Here is a 14,212-nt window from a genome sequence, read left to right as displayed (position 1 = left end):
TGCATGTTAGGGACAGGAGCCAGTGTTCTTTTATTTATTTTTATTAAATATTTCACACAAGTTACAAAGGTCCATTATATATTTATCCAACCACATTTGCAGAGAACAGTGAATGAATCTGATTCATAAATGGTGTGACCCGATTCCAAGACGCTGTAGATTGCTGTAGCTCACTCTCAAAAATATTTATTTGAACTCATTTGGATCAATTCTCTACATTTTAATGATGTGTTTTCACTTCCCAATGACAAATATACAGTAGTAAATATATTCTTTAACTGTTGATTTGGGCAAACATTAGAATTTAAAATACAACGTTTTAAAAGGACTCTGCATGATTCAGGAACAATATAATAATAAATGTTCATTTACACAAACAAATGCACAGGATAACTTTTTTTTTTCATTTCAATCTTTTTATGAATATACATCCTTTTTTTAGTAAGTAACATAAAAACTTGAAATAAATTGAAAACAAAATCTGTAAACGTCAAAAAGGTCTAATGTCACTGTCTTTTCTATATTTACACATTTATTTGACAGACTCACTTAAGGGGGACAAGCTGTGAGCTCAACTGATGTTACAAAACTCACCATTTCACAGGTTTAGGCCTTTCATTTCTTAATACAAATCAGACCCTCTGTAGTTCAGTGTATTCTGTACAGACGGTATACTCGTGCTATTATGTGAGCATTTCATATAAAGGTTTTTATTTATTCACTCCAGTAGTATCCTCTCCTATTTGAGTGCTTTCTTTGATTTTGTTGATCTGTTTGTTTATTTCTTGTTGGCGTTTGTTTATTTCTTGTTGGTGTTTCTCTATCTCCTCCCTCTTCTTCTCAAGTTGTTGTTGAAGATCACTTATTCTTTCAATATCTGCTTTTATTGACCTTTTTAATGTAGAAAGCTCGTCCTCCAGTTGTTGTTTTTGGAGTTGGCGTTTTTTCTCTGTCAGTTTATCTATTTTCTTCTTGTCTCTTTCTGATCGTCTTTCCAAAGCATCCCTCTCTCTCCTGATCTTATCTTGTCCCGCCTCCATAATTCTCTTGATGTCTTTCTTAATGTCTATCTCTGCCTGTAGTAACATGTCGTTGGTGTAGCAGCCTCCTCCGTTCTTCTTCATCATGTTGTCTATCTTCTTCATCAGTTCTCTCACCTGAGTGCGATCGTTCTTTTTCCTGTTATCAAACACATGGTACCTGTTTCCACATTGAGAGATGAACTCCTTAAGTATATCATCACAATCATTTTCTATAAACTCTTCAATGGAACCTTTCAGATTATCCCCATATGTAAAGAGAATGATGGTGTGCTTTTCAGCTTCTTTCCCAAACCTCTTTTTAATAAGTTCTAGAGTCTTTTTCTTCTATTCTGTAAATCGTCCGATATGTATCACCAACAGAAAGACATGTGGCCCTGGAGCCAGCAGACTCACACACCTCAGTCTTTCCTCATCATGGGACAAACTGGAGAACTCTGATCACCTGTAACACATGAACATCCTTTACTCAATGACTACAATCACACCAAAGATCTGATCATGATCTGATTTCTGGAGTTATCAGATTATTGAAATAAACAGTTTCATCTGATGTGAGTAATCTAATTTCTTTCTGATTATGAAAATTATGCAAAAGGGGGCAAAGGAATAGTTACACCTTTCCTTTTATGTTCAGATTCCCTGTTGTCCTGTTTTTTTTTTTGGTTCTCTTTGATCTATTGAAGGCCTTTGTGAAGGGTTCCAGATCTTGAATTTTGATTTTAGCCCTGTTCAGCCATGGATTTGCCCGGAGAAGTTTCCTCTAACCTGGAAATATGTGGTATTTAAACAAATTTCCATCAGTTTGTGGATTTGGTCTGGTGTCAGTTTAGTTCTCTCTTTTAGTTTAGTATCCTGCAGTAGCCTCCTCTTTGCTGCCTCCATCGCTACTGATGTGGGGATACAAGTGAAAAGAGAGGTCACATCAAATTAAACCATGGTCTCATCTGAATCAAACTGGATATCATTAATTTTTCTCACAAATTCTGCTGTGTTCTCAATATGGTGCTCCGTGTTGCCCACCAGAGGAGCCAGGATGGTGTTCAGATGTTTGGCCACATTGTATGTGATAGAATCAACACTACATACAATGGGTCTGAGGAGTACTCCTTCTTTGTGGATTTTTGGGAGACCATAGATACAAGGAATGGAATGGAAAGGAATTCAGCTTCTGTAAGCAGTCTATGATCTTCTTCTTGTACCCATTACTAGGGTCTCATTTCAGCAATTCATAGGTGGCGGTGTCACTGAGGAGGCTGTTCATTTTAGCCTCATAATCAGCTGAGTTCAGGATCACGGCGCATCTCCTTTTGTCAGCTTGAATGTTGATGCTGTGGACCTTTTCTAGAGCAGTGCAAGCCTTTCCTTGGAGGGAGGAGGTTTGGCGCATCTCAGTGCAGCTGTTACTTTCAGTCTACGCTCTCCAGCTTCTGTCTCTAAGTTTATTGTTCCTAATGACAGTTTCTGCTACTGTAATGTAGCCCACTATCCCCACAGACAGATGTTACAGAGAAGTTTAGAGCTAAAAAAAAAAATAGGACAACAGGGAATCTGAACCTAGAAGGAAAGGTGTAACTATTCTTTACACAGCTGGTGTGCCTGGAAAACTTGAGAATTTTCTCTCAAGTTTGAAATTCCAGGTCTATTTCAAATCTACAAACACTTTAAGACAGAAACTGCTTCAGCCAAAGGACAAAATCCTGAGCCACAAATAAAGTAATGTGGTCTACTCCATTCAGTGTAGTGAAGAGTGCAGTGAGCAGTACATTGGAGAAACTACGCAGCCAGTCCATAAGAGGATGTACAAACACCGTTGTGAGAGCTCCTCAGGAACCCAGTCTGCTGGGATCTCCATCAGACACTAACCACTCCTTTGAAGAGAGTGAGGTACAGATCTTAGCAAGAGAAAAGAACTGGTTTAAGAGGGGAGTTAAAGAAGCAATGTTTTCAGGAAAGGCAATTCTTCCTTGAACAGGAATGGGGGGCTTCAGACATCATCTATCCCCCATCTAATAACTCCATCCTCAGGTCCAAAACAAAACAAGCCAGGAGGTGCGAATAGGTGTGAAATCACTCATTAGGGACTTGAATCACTATTAAGTATGACTCAGGCATAGTTCACACTTAGGGTAGCACAAGTGACCTAGCCTACAAAAGAAAAGTAAACAATAGGTGTTTTTAATTCCAGTGTAGTTCTCTCCTCCCGTCAGATAGATACAGTGAGGCAAATAAGTATTTGAACACCCTGTGATTTTGCAAGTTCTCCCACTTAGAAATCATGGAGGGGTCTGAAATTTTCATCTGAGGTGCATGTCCACTGTGAGAGACATAATCTAAAAAAAAAAAATCTGGAAATCACATTGTATGATTTTTTAAATAAATGATTTGTATGTTACTGCTGCAAATAAGTATTTGAACACCTGAGAAAATCAATGTTAATATTTGGTACAGTGGCCATGGTTTGCAATTACAGAGGTGAAACGTTTCCTGTAGTTTTTCTCCAGGTTTGCACACACTGCAGGAGGGATTTTGGCCCACTCCTCCACACAGATCTTCTCTAGATCAATCAGGTTTCTGGGCTGTCGCTGAGAAACACGGAGTTTGAGCTCCCTCCAAAGATTTTCTATTAGGTTTAGGTCTGGAGACTGGCTAGGCCACTCCAGAACCTTGATATGCTTCTTACGGAGCCACTCCTTGGTTATCCTGGCTGTGCTTCGGGTCATTGTCATGTTGGAAGACCCAGCCACGACCCATCTTCAATGTTCTAACTGAGGGAAGGAGGCTGTTCCCCAAAATCTCGGAACACATGGCCCCGGTCATCCTCTCCTTAATACAGTGCAGTCGTCCTGTCCCATGTGCAGAAAAAGACCCCCAAAGCATGATGCTACCGCCCCTAAGCTTCAGCAGTAGGGATGGTGTTCTTTGGATGGTTCTCATCATTCTTCTTCCTCCAAACACGGCGAGTGGAATTAAGACCAAAAAAGTTCTATTTTGGTCTCATCTGACCACATGACTTTCTCCCATGACTCCTCTGGATCATCCAAATGGTCATTGGAAAACTTAAGTCGGGCCTGGACATGTGCCGGTTTAAGCAGGGGAACCTTTCGTGCCATGCGTGATTTTAAAACATGACGTCTTAGTGTATCATTAACAATAACCGTGGAAACGGTGGTCCCAGCTCTTTTCAGGTCATTGACCAGCTCCTCCCGTGTAGTTCTGGGTTAATTCCTCATGTTTCTTAGGATCATTGAGACCCCACGAGGTGAGATCTTGCATGGAGCCCCAGTCCGAGGGAGATTGACAGTCATGTTTAGCTTCTTCCATTTTCTAATAATTGCTCCAACAGTGGATCTTTTTTCACCAAGCTGCTTGGCAATTGCCCCGTAGTCCTTTCCAGCCTTGTGGAGGTCTACAATTGTGTCTCTTGTGCATTTTGACAGTTCTTTGGTCTTGGCCATGTTAGTAGTTGGAGTCTTACTGATTGTCTGGGGTGGACAGGTGTTTTTATGCAGCTAACGACCTCAAACAGGAGCTTCTAATTTAGGATAATAAGTGGAGTGGAGGTGGACTTTTTAAAGGTGGACTAACAGGTCTTTGAGGGTCAGAATTCTAGCTGATAGACAGGTGTTCAAATACTTATTTGCAGCAGTAACATACAAATAAATTATATTTAAAAATCATACAATGTGATTTCCAGATTTTTTTTTTTTTAGATTATGTCTCTCACAGTGGATATGCACCTAAGATGAAAATTTCAGACCCCTCCATGATTTCTAAGTGGGAGCAAAATCACAAGGTGTTCGAATACTTATTTGCCTCACTGTATATGAAAAGCACTCACTTTTCTAATGTATAAACTTCATAAATGTTTGATAAAAAAATACCCAAAGAGCCAAAGAAATGATACATGTTTCGGTTACAACTCTTCAATAAACCAACAAAATGTGTTCGGGCCTAAATGGAGGCAACAAATGAACATTTTCTCAGATTTTTCTGTGTTTTGAGAATGAACAATCCTTGAGTCATGAGGAAGTAACGTTTTCTGTTTTTCTTTTTTTATTTTCAACTGAGTCAATAAGAGTGCTACATTTAACACCACATAATAATGAAATAAACACTTTTGTTATACACCCCAGATTTATCCTTGTTTAATTACATCCATGGTATTTTTTTTTTTTTTACATTCTGACTCCTACAGCTAGAACAAACAAGTCTGATATTGAAAAGTTTGTGAATATATTTTTTCTCTCTGCAAAATGAATTTCAGTTTGTTGACGCTTTGAGGAAATAGACTGATTCCAGAGGTATGCTGTTTGACTCGTTTGAAATATTCTATCTGATTAAAATGTTTTCTTCCTGTTCATGGTGCATCCATTTTGTGAGTCTGTCGTCCTGTCGGGGAATCAACAAAACCACAAACAACCAACGTTTACTTTTAAATGACTCTTAATGAACACAACACATAGAAGAATGAGCGACTGAAGCCATAAAGAATCACCTTATAAAGTGTCACATGTGCAATACCAACACCAGGCTCCATAAAGACTTATATTAAACTGTTCAAACACAACCATTTAATGTACAGTGAATATGATCAGACTAAACAAACTAAAAGAAACATTTAACTATCACCAGAATGCAAAATGAAACAAGAAGAAGAAGAGTGCTGCCAAAAAGATCATGTACAATTTTACACTTTATACAGTTAAATGAAATAGACAAAAATGCTGAAGTAAATACAGGGCTGGGAGATATGACAAAAAAATAAAAAACAAACACAAATACACACACACAATTTTTCCCTAATATCGATTGATTACAATTTTAAAATATTTTTCAAATATAAATTTGATGATTAGAAGGTACAGAATGTTTTATCTCAAATTTGTACTAATTGCCTAGTCCCAAATAAATATCAAAATGTCACAGCTTCTTGTTTTTGTAATCATAAAGAACTGTTGCTTGGTGTCTGCATTTTATTTTTATGAAGCACTGCATTTGATCAAGACCAGACAAAAAAACTTCTCACTGTGTTGGTGGTTGGCCTCGCTTTGCTTCTCTGTTTATGTGAACATTTCAAACATATTTACAACTTAAACTTCAGCAGGTGAAGAGTCAGATGTGCAAGAGGTTCAGAGAGAAGTGAATACATGTTGGACTCGTGTCTAATGGCTCAAACTCAACTCTTTGTGTCATGGCTTGAAAACAGGAGAAATCAGGAGATCCAAGTCAATCTTTGTTCTCAGCTTAGTGTGCACAGCTCCTCTTTCAGTTCTTTCCAACTCTTTTGTCTTTCTTGCTCCTTCTTTCTCTTTGTCTCTTCCTCTTTCTGCTCTACCATTCTTTTTGCTTGCAATGTTTTTTTGAGTACATTTAATTCTTCAGCTTGTTTTCTCACCCCCTCTTCATATGCCGTCTTAATTTTTCTTATTTCTTATTTTATTTTTCCTGTCTTTCAAAAAACATATTTTCTATTTTTTTCTTTTCATTTTTCCATTTCTTATTCTCTTCTTCCATTTGTCTCTTGCTCTGCTCTAGTTGTTCTTCATATATTTTCAGTTTCTTTGTCATTTCCTCTATTTCTTCTTTATATTTTCCCTCCATCTCTTCTCGTTCTCTGTCTTTCTCTTTCAGTATTTTGGGAATCTCCCTCTTCATGTGGACCTCAGCCTGTAGTAACATGTTGTTGTTGTAGCAGTCTCCTCCGTTCTCCTTCACTATGGCGTCAATCTTCTTCATCAGCTCTTTCACCTGAGTGCGGTCTTCCTTTTTCCTGTTATTAAACACATGTTTCCTGTTTCCACAGTTTAAAATGAGCTCCTTAAAAGATGCATCACATTCATTTTCTATATAATCTTCAACCGTCATGTTGACATTCTCCAGTTTGTCTCCATGAGTCAGAAGAACAATCATGAACCTGTCAACTTCTTTCCCGAATTCTTTTTTTTATAAGTTCTAGTGTCTCTTTTTCTTCAGGTGTGAATCGTCCGATCTGTAGCACAAACAGAAAGACGTGTGGTCCTGGAGCCAGCAGACTGATGCATCTTAATTTTTCCTCATTTCCCTCTTCACAGGATGTGGTGGTGTCAAACAGACCTGGAGTGTCCACCACAGAAACACGGCGTCCGTCTATCTCAGCCTCAGCTTTCTGACAGACTCTGGTGACTGATTTTTGACTCAGTTTTGTGTAAAACTCTTCTCTCCCGAGGATGGTGTTTCCTGAAGAGCTCTTTCCAGTCCCTGTTTTTCCGATCAAAATAATCCTCAGATCACCTAAAAACATGAGATAATATTACATAAATAAATCACACTCTTCTTGTACCTCCTCATTATCACTTGAATCAGAAACTTACTTCTCTCCTGTAGTTCTTTCTGCAGAGCAGAGATCTTCTCTCTCTGACCTTGTACCAGTGTCTCTGTGGTGAAGCTGTGAGCTTCATTCTTGGCCTTTAAAGTCTCTACAGACTCCAGCAGCTCAGAGACCTGCTGCTGGTCCCTGAGGTTGAATATAAGACATCCTCCTCCACAGATCTGACACAGCTCCTGGATGTCTCTGTCTCCTTTGTCAAACTGAAGCACAGCTGAAGCAGTGGGCTCTGAGTCCACAGTGACCAGAATCATAGTGAAGAGAAGGACTCCTGAGCTGAGTGTGTCCTGGATGGTCTTTAGCTCGGCCTCGTCTTCGTCGGTGAGGGGACCCTGCGGTAGAACCAGGATGAAGGCGTGGACGCCCTCAGGAGCACAGAGGGAGATGCGGCACTGCTGCATCACTGCCTCCAGAGGTTTTCCAGACAGAGCCGGCAGCTCCATCAGAGACACCCGACGCCCACACACCTCTCCCTCATGTTTAACACACTGCCCTGGGCGGCTCGCTCCACCCAAAAAAAAACAGGTTCAGAGAGGGTTTCTCTTTTGTACCAAAGGCCAAAGTCAGACCTGAGTCTTCCTCCTCAGAGGGGTCAGGGCTCAGATGATCTCCACTGTTCTCTTTCAACATGTCACAGATTCTTGAGAACAGCTCTTTACGTTTAAATACTTTCAGATCCAGATCATGTTGATATAGATCAGAGTGATGCATCCACATATATCTGTATCTACATCTGATGATCATGTCCCTTATATGTGTCTGTCTCATGTATTTCTCCATGGACCCTGGTGTCTCTGCTTGTGGCCTGAACATCAGCACCAGTGAATGTTGGAAGGCCTGCTCACTGAGGCTCTCCAGGACTGACTGTAGTCTGCTTTTGTGTTGCTCAGTGAAGTCTTCAGGCTGTAGAACCAGCAGGAACACATGAGGAACAGGGGCACTAAGGTCTTTAATGTCTTGTATAAACTGTTGGAGTTCTTGTTGTGAGGTGGTGGAGAGCAGCTGGTCTGGAGTGTGGATCACAGTCACTGGTTTGTCCTGGAATGTTTCTCTGACTTTGACACATTTATCATGTTGAGTGGACAGATTGTTTCCCAAAAGGAGGTCTCTCATTAAGGCCTTCAGTCTGAAGTAATTCCCCAGAAGAACCAGGCTCAGCTCAGACACTGGAAATAGAGAAACAAACTCCCTGTGAACTACACTGGCCATTTTATTATTTATATGTTCTCCTGTGTCCAAAAATACTAAACTTGACACATTTTAATTATTTATGAATTATCATAATAAGTTTGAGGTTTTATATTTGGTACTTTGGAACAAAAACATATGCTGATAAAGCACAACTAAAACTCTGCTCACATGAAGGTCTAACAAGACTTTTGTCCTAAATCTTTAAACCATGTCAGTTTGTGCTGTGGAGCTTTAACATAGTGTTTGGTGGCAGGACTCCACAGCTGCCACTGTGTTTATGACAATTTCCATCTTCTGTAAACAAAGACAGAAAAGGATAGGTTCACATTTCCACCTTCAATGAGGAGAGTTGTGGAAATTATATCTTAATGAATAATAATCCCAATAAGCGAAGAGTTATGAACTCAAAAAGGTTTATCCTTTGTTACATCAGGTTTGGACAGGACAGGGCCCAGGGTTGCCCTGGACACAGACCTGCAGCCTCCAGGCATCCCAGGCCAGTCTCCCCTCCGTCCCTCTCAGAGCATCTGAGTATTTATACCACAATGACAAATATCATGCATAATAAAACCAGAGTGACTTTTGTTTCACAGTCACGAGTTGATCAACTTTACACTTGACGACCGGTAGAACATAGTGTTTCCTGTGGGATGGGACAGTTCACACATGTTGACGTCTGCTCTGGGTCTGACACAGATCAAATACATTTACACAAAGAAGAATATTTTCTTCACAACATGATGCACATAAATCACAAGGAGAGTGTCATTTTCATGGAGGACGAGCAACACTGATGTTAATGCACATTTGACAAGTTAAGACAATTCCACTAAAGCATTGTTAAAATGATTGCTACATCACAAAAAAAAAAAAAAAAAATCAAAATGTGACATTTGTACAGGTAATTCCATGTTATTAAGCTTCTATACAAGAGCCAAAATATGTCTAAATGACACAATAGTTATGATTAGACTTAGACTAAACTAAATTAATGATAATTAATTTGCTAAAGGAGATTTAAAATGTCAGAAATATGTTTTCCTCGTGTCTAAACTGTCTCTGTGTTTTGGATGGAGTTTTCTGTATTGGTGACAGAGGCAGTAGAGCACAGTACCTGTCCTAAATACTTAGGATAGTAAGTAACTAGTAAGTAAGTAGGAAGTAACTAACTAACAATCAGAAAAACATGTCACAGAAATATCTTCCATCAAGAGGCAGAGGTGGTTGGATAACTACAGTGGGATATTGAATATTGTCACTAATACACATTGGTTTATTTTATTTTTTGGAGAATTCTCATAAAAATGACATAGAACACTGACTCTGTTCTGTCTGAGAGGAACCTGAACAGGGAACAACACCAACAGTTGCACTTCCTGATACTGTAATACAGTACACAGTGTGTAATATTCTTACCATTATGTGCGGCCATGGTGGTCTCCATGGAAACAGAACCAATCTAATAATCTGCAAATATATTTGAAATTTTACTCTCAAATATAAAGAGCAGCTATAAAGTACGAAGAGGTGACGTCACAAAACCTTTTCTAAAGTCAAAAACCTTTAAAGCAGCACCATGTATTTATTTATGAACATTTATTTAACAAGGTGAAAAACACAATGAGGTCGAATCTCTTTTTCAGGGCTGACCTGGACCAAAGTGAAACTGCAGCACAACAACAACAACAACAACATTTAGAAACAGAGTAAATGATTTTAAAAGGATGACTGCTCTGGTTTGTCTCAGTCACAGATAAAACTCGTCTTATTCACCGTTTAACTCTGTATAATTGTTATTAGCGGCGCTGTGTTTAATTAAACTTAAATAGTTCCACACAAATATAGATTCATAATTTAAATCAAGTAAAATGTGTTTTATATATAATGATGTTAAATGTCAGACTCACGACAAACAGGAGACGCTGCTTTCCTCTTGGCTCTGGTCAAACTGAAAGTATCAGGTGTATGTGAGTGTGTGAGCTGCTCTTTGTGCACATCCACACAACAGGTCTGTCTGGTTTTCACGTTTGTGATGCTCTTTAAAAGCACTTGACGTTCCGACGGCCGTTGCCTTTACGTTACAACTTTACATCAACGTACGTGTATTTCTGCATCACCCACACAAACAATCTACACATCAAATAAAAGCTACGGCATTTACACCTCGAATCACCACAGTGCTGACAGGAAAGACGTTTTTACAGAAAAGACAAAAATGTGGATTTGGACATCACTTACCATTGGTTCTATCAAACGTCAACATATTCACACAAAATTGGTCTCAATCGTTCCGTAAAGGTCCAGAGAATATAATCCAGTCAAGAAATTATGTCCACAAAAGAAGTTAGATCCTCCATGTCCAATCTGCTGCAGGAAAGTCAAATCTGCTCCGTCACTTTTTTGCATTTCTTTTGTCGATTTCAAGTATAATAAACTTCTGACAGCACCAACTTTGTTCCTCAGTGCAAAACAAACTTGTTAGCTTGTGATTGACACCAAAGTTGGCCAATAAGGTGGGGGCTGTGGATTACTGGAGCCGCGGACAGTGAATGAGAGCTACAGATGACTGGAAGAGTACACCCCACTCTCCCCCTTGTAGAATCAAGCTGTTACATTACACACGTTTAGTGATGTTTTCCCCTTAAAGCAAATGAACAGCGGAACACGACGATGCATGACATGCAGTGGTTTCCAGTAAACAGACGGAGTTTGCTACGCGCGTAAAAGGAGAAGACTGGATGCAAAGATCCGCGCGTAAAATTAGGCGTGCGTAATTGCGTAATTTTACGCACTGTTTTGCAGCAGTTTTGCGTTTTAATCATGATGAAACGGACAAAACAAAGGAAGTACGCGACGGAGGACACTGTGGATGTTTGTACAAGTTAAACTAGAGGCATCTCGGACCCGGAGCGGTTCGTGGAACCGAGTGAAGATCTCATGGTGGACTCAGGAGTAGAGGGACCTTGTTTTGATGGACTGGATGCTGTTCCTGATCTTGACTTGTGGGTCAAATGTGTATTATGTGTAATTATTAGCATTAGCTAATGCTAACGCCAAAGTGTATAAATGCTCAGCAGACAAACTTACAGTGATTCTGACACCTGTGGGTAAAACTATAGGGTGTTACCTTTACAAAGACCCCAAACTAGTGCAGTTACTACTGAGGGTTCAATAATGGTGATTATTTTAATTTGGAGAGGTCAGAACAAAGGCAATTTCACCAAAATCACCCGGCAGGCCCAGTTATAGGCCAGATCTGTGGAGAGGCGAGCCTGCACACAGTAAGAATACGTGTTTTTCATGATATTTCTGAAAAGTACAAACAAATGGAATTGCACAAATGCAAGATAGACCAGTTTAATGCCCTATTGTGGAATATACTAGACCAGGGCTCACCAACCCTGTGCCCGCGAGCGCCATGTCGCCCCCAAGCCCCACATGAGTCGCCCGCAGACCTGTTCTAAAAATAGCACAACTCACTAATGAGCGGCATCTAAAATTTAATTTTATTCTGTTGCTATTTTTTTTTTATCACCCTTGCGTTTATATAGATTTAAAAATGACAATATCTTAAACACATGTTCATTATACGTGAAGTTTAGATAAGTTAAGGTGAACTTTGACCTACTCACTTCGAAGGTCAGTATTGTGCGCGTGACAAAACCAGTGCTCCGCTCTGCGTTGTGAGGATGCGCTGAATGCAGTTTCTTACTCCAAAACATGGTAGAAAATTAAGAGATCACTTTCACAACGATTTAAGACAGTAAAAGAAACCTGCACGTATCTCATCTGCGGAGCGACTGTGGTGACGGCAAAGCGGCACAATGAGGAGGGACACCTCACTACGTCTCACAAAACTCCACACTAACTACCCACGGGGACGCGCACTCCCCACGGGGACGCGCACTCCCCACGGGGACGCGCACTCCCCACGGGGACGCGCACTCCCCACGGGGACGCGCACTATGGGCAGAACAAGCCCAGAGCTAAACGCAGCTTTGGGTAAACAGACTTTTTTCACGACACCGGTGAAAAAGTCACACAACGCAACCGAGATTTATTTAAAAATATGTAAGCTTATTTTTCTTTAACATTACATAATTGATAACTTTATGAAACATGGTGCAATGTATATTATTTATGTTTTGTTAAAAAGGTTTGTCAGTGGATAGTGAAAATGGGACACTTTTCCTATGAGATGTAGTGATGTAAGTGTCATCTGGAAATGTAGTTAAGTTTAGTTTTAAGTTAAAGTGCTGAATACTGATATCTGTTTCCCTCCTTGCTCATTGTTGATAATTATTTTGAGAAATCATTAATGTGATCAGTGTCTTGCAACATGATCAGTGTGTTCACATAGATGATCATCATTTATCATTATTAATAATATATAACTAAAGGCAAACTGAGAAAATGTGTTATTTCAGAAGAGCGTCTCAAACTGGTAGCCCTTCGTATGACTCAGTGTCCATAAAGTAGCTCTCAGGTTAAAAAAGGTTGGTGACCCCTGCTCTAGACATTTACAATCCACAAAATCCCCATTAACAGAAAGCCCTTCTTCTGGTCTCCTGGAGGAGACTGGGCCCTTTGCACGATACGGCCCCCAAGTTTTAAGTGCAGATCTTCACTGTTCGATTCATTCTCTGGAGAATAAGCAGAGTTGTGCTGAAATAAATCAATAGTTAATGACTTCACAGTGAACAGAAAGTTACACAAGGATAATAACGTCTAGAGAGTTAAAACCTTCAAGTACAATATAAACACTTGAGCTTCACCAGAAGAGAGGCAGATGGGCTTTTGAAATAAATCATATCTCATCATTTACATAAATTTGTGTCCTTTGGGGATGTTTTATTGTGACATTGTAATTTCTGTTTTGGGCAGTGTACAAAAAATCCCTCATATACTGCACTATTAATAGCAACAGACAAAGTTTAAATCTGTCAACTGGACAAATCATTGTAGGAGTGAAGACATTTTGCTGCTCATCGAAGTTGCTTCTTACAATGTACAATTCATCATTATAAAATATAGTCAAATGCGAATCGTATAGTGTATTGTATAGTAAATATAAGGGGGTAAATAATGTGTTTGTGTCCTGCCTCCGAGTCTCTGTCCTTACGATGTGTTCCAACCAAATGCAAATCAAGCAAAAACAAAAAAGTCATGTCAAAATAAATGAATATTAATTTTGAGTGTACTTAGATGTACAGAGCTGTATCAGTGGAATCAGTGACTACAGGTCATATAGCGCTCTCTAGTGGGTGAAGTTGGACATGAGAACTGCAGTATTCACCAAACAACACATCACACACCGTCTGAAGAGGGTCAGAGGAGCAGGAGGCTTTACTGTGGACAATGGCCTAGATGTTACTAACAATACTACTACTACTACTATTACTGCTACTGACAGTGGTAGTAAAATGTTAGTGATACATTTCCTCTGGTTCAATCCATGACTCGCTCACTGCTGGACTAGTCGTTGAAGAAAAGGCTGAGAGTCTCTCAAATCAAAACAAAGACCCACATCACTTCTAGATTTGAACAGGAACAATCTGACACAAGAATGAAATTAAATTTACAAAGAGAAAGTTCATGACATTCACATTGAGTT

General features: G+C 39.6%; 1 protein-coding gene and 1 pseudogene across 1 annotated transcript; both read right to left on the bottom strand.

Moving 5' to 3' along the window:
- Positions 1-710: 710 nt before the first annotated feature.
- LOC129456510 (GTPase IMAP family member 7-like) lies at positions 711-2,246 on the bottom strand (annotated as a pseudogene).
- Positions 2,247-6,518: 4,272 nt separating this feature from the next.
- On the bottom strand, positions 6,519-10,030 carry LOC117375765 (GTPase IMAP family member 8-like; the record flags this gene model as incomplete). The annotated part of the gene is given in 5 exon segments (XM_055224024.1): positions 6,519-6,977; positions 6,979-7,313; positions 7,394-7,912; positions 7,959-8,573; positions 10,015-10,030. Coding segments are annotated over 5 exon segments (1,944 nt in total), but the record flags the coding sequence as incomplete, so codon positions are not given.
- Between the last annotated feature and the right edge of the window lie 4,182 nt (positions 10,031-14,212).

Source organism: Periophthalmus magnuspinnatus, chromosome 9 (genome assembly GCF_009829125.3).
Source record: "Periophthalmus magnuspinnatus isolate fPerMag1 chromosome 9, fPerMag1.2.pri, whole genome shotgun sequence".
NCBI classification, from domain to species: domain Eukaryota; kingdom Metazoa; phylum Chordata; class Actinopteri; order Gobiiformes; family Gobiidae; genus Periophthalmus; species Periophthalmus magnuspinnatus.
This window is presented reverse-complemented; position numbering and strand designations above follow the sequence as displayed.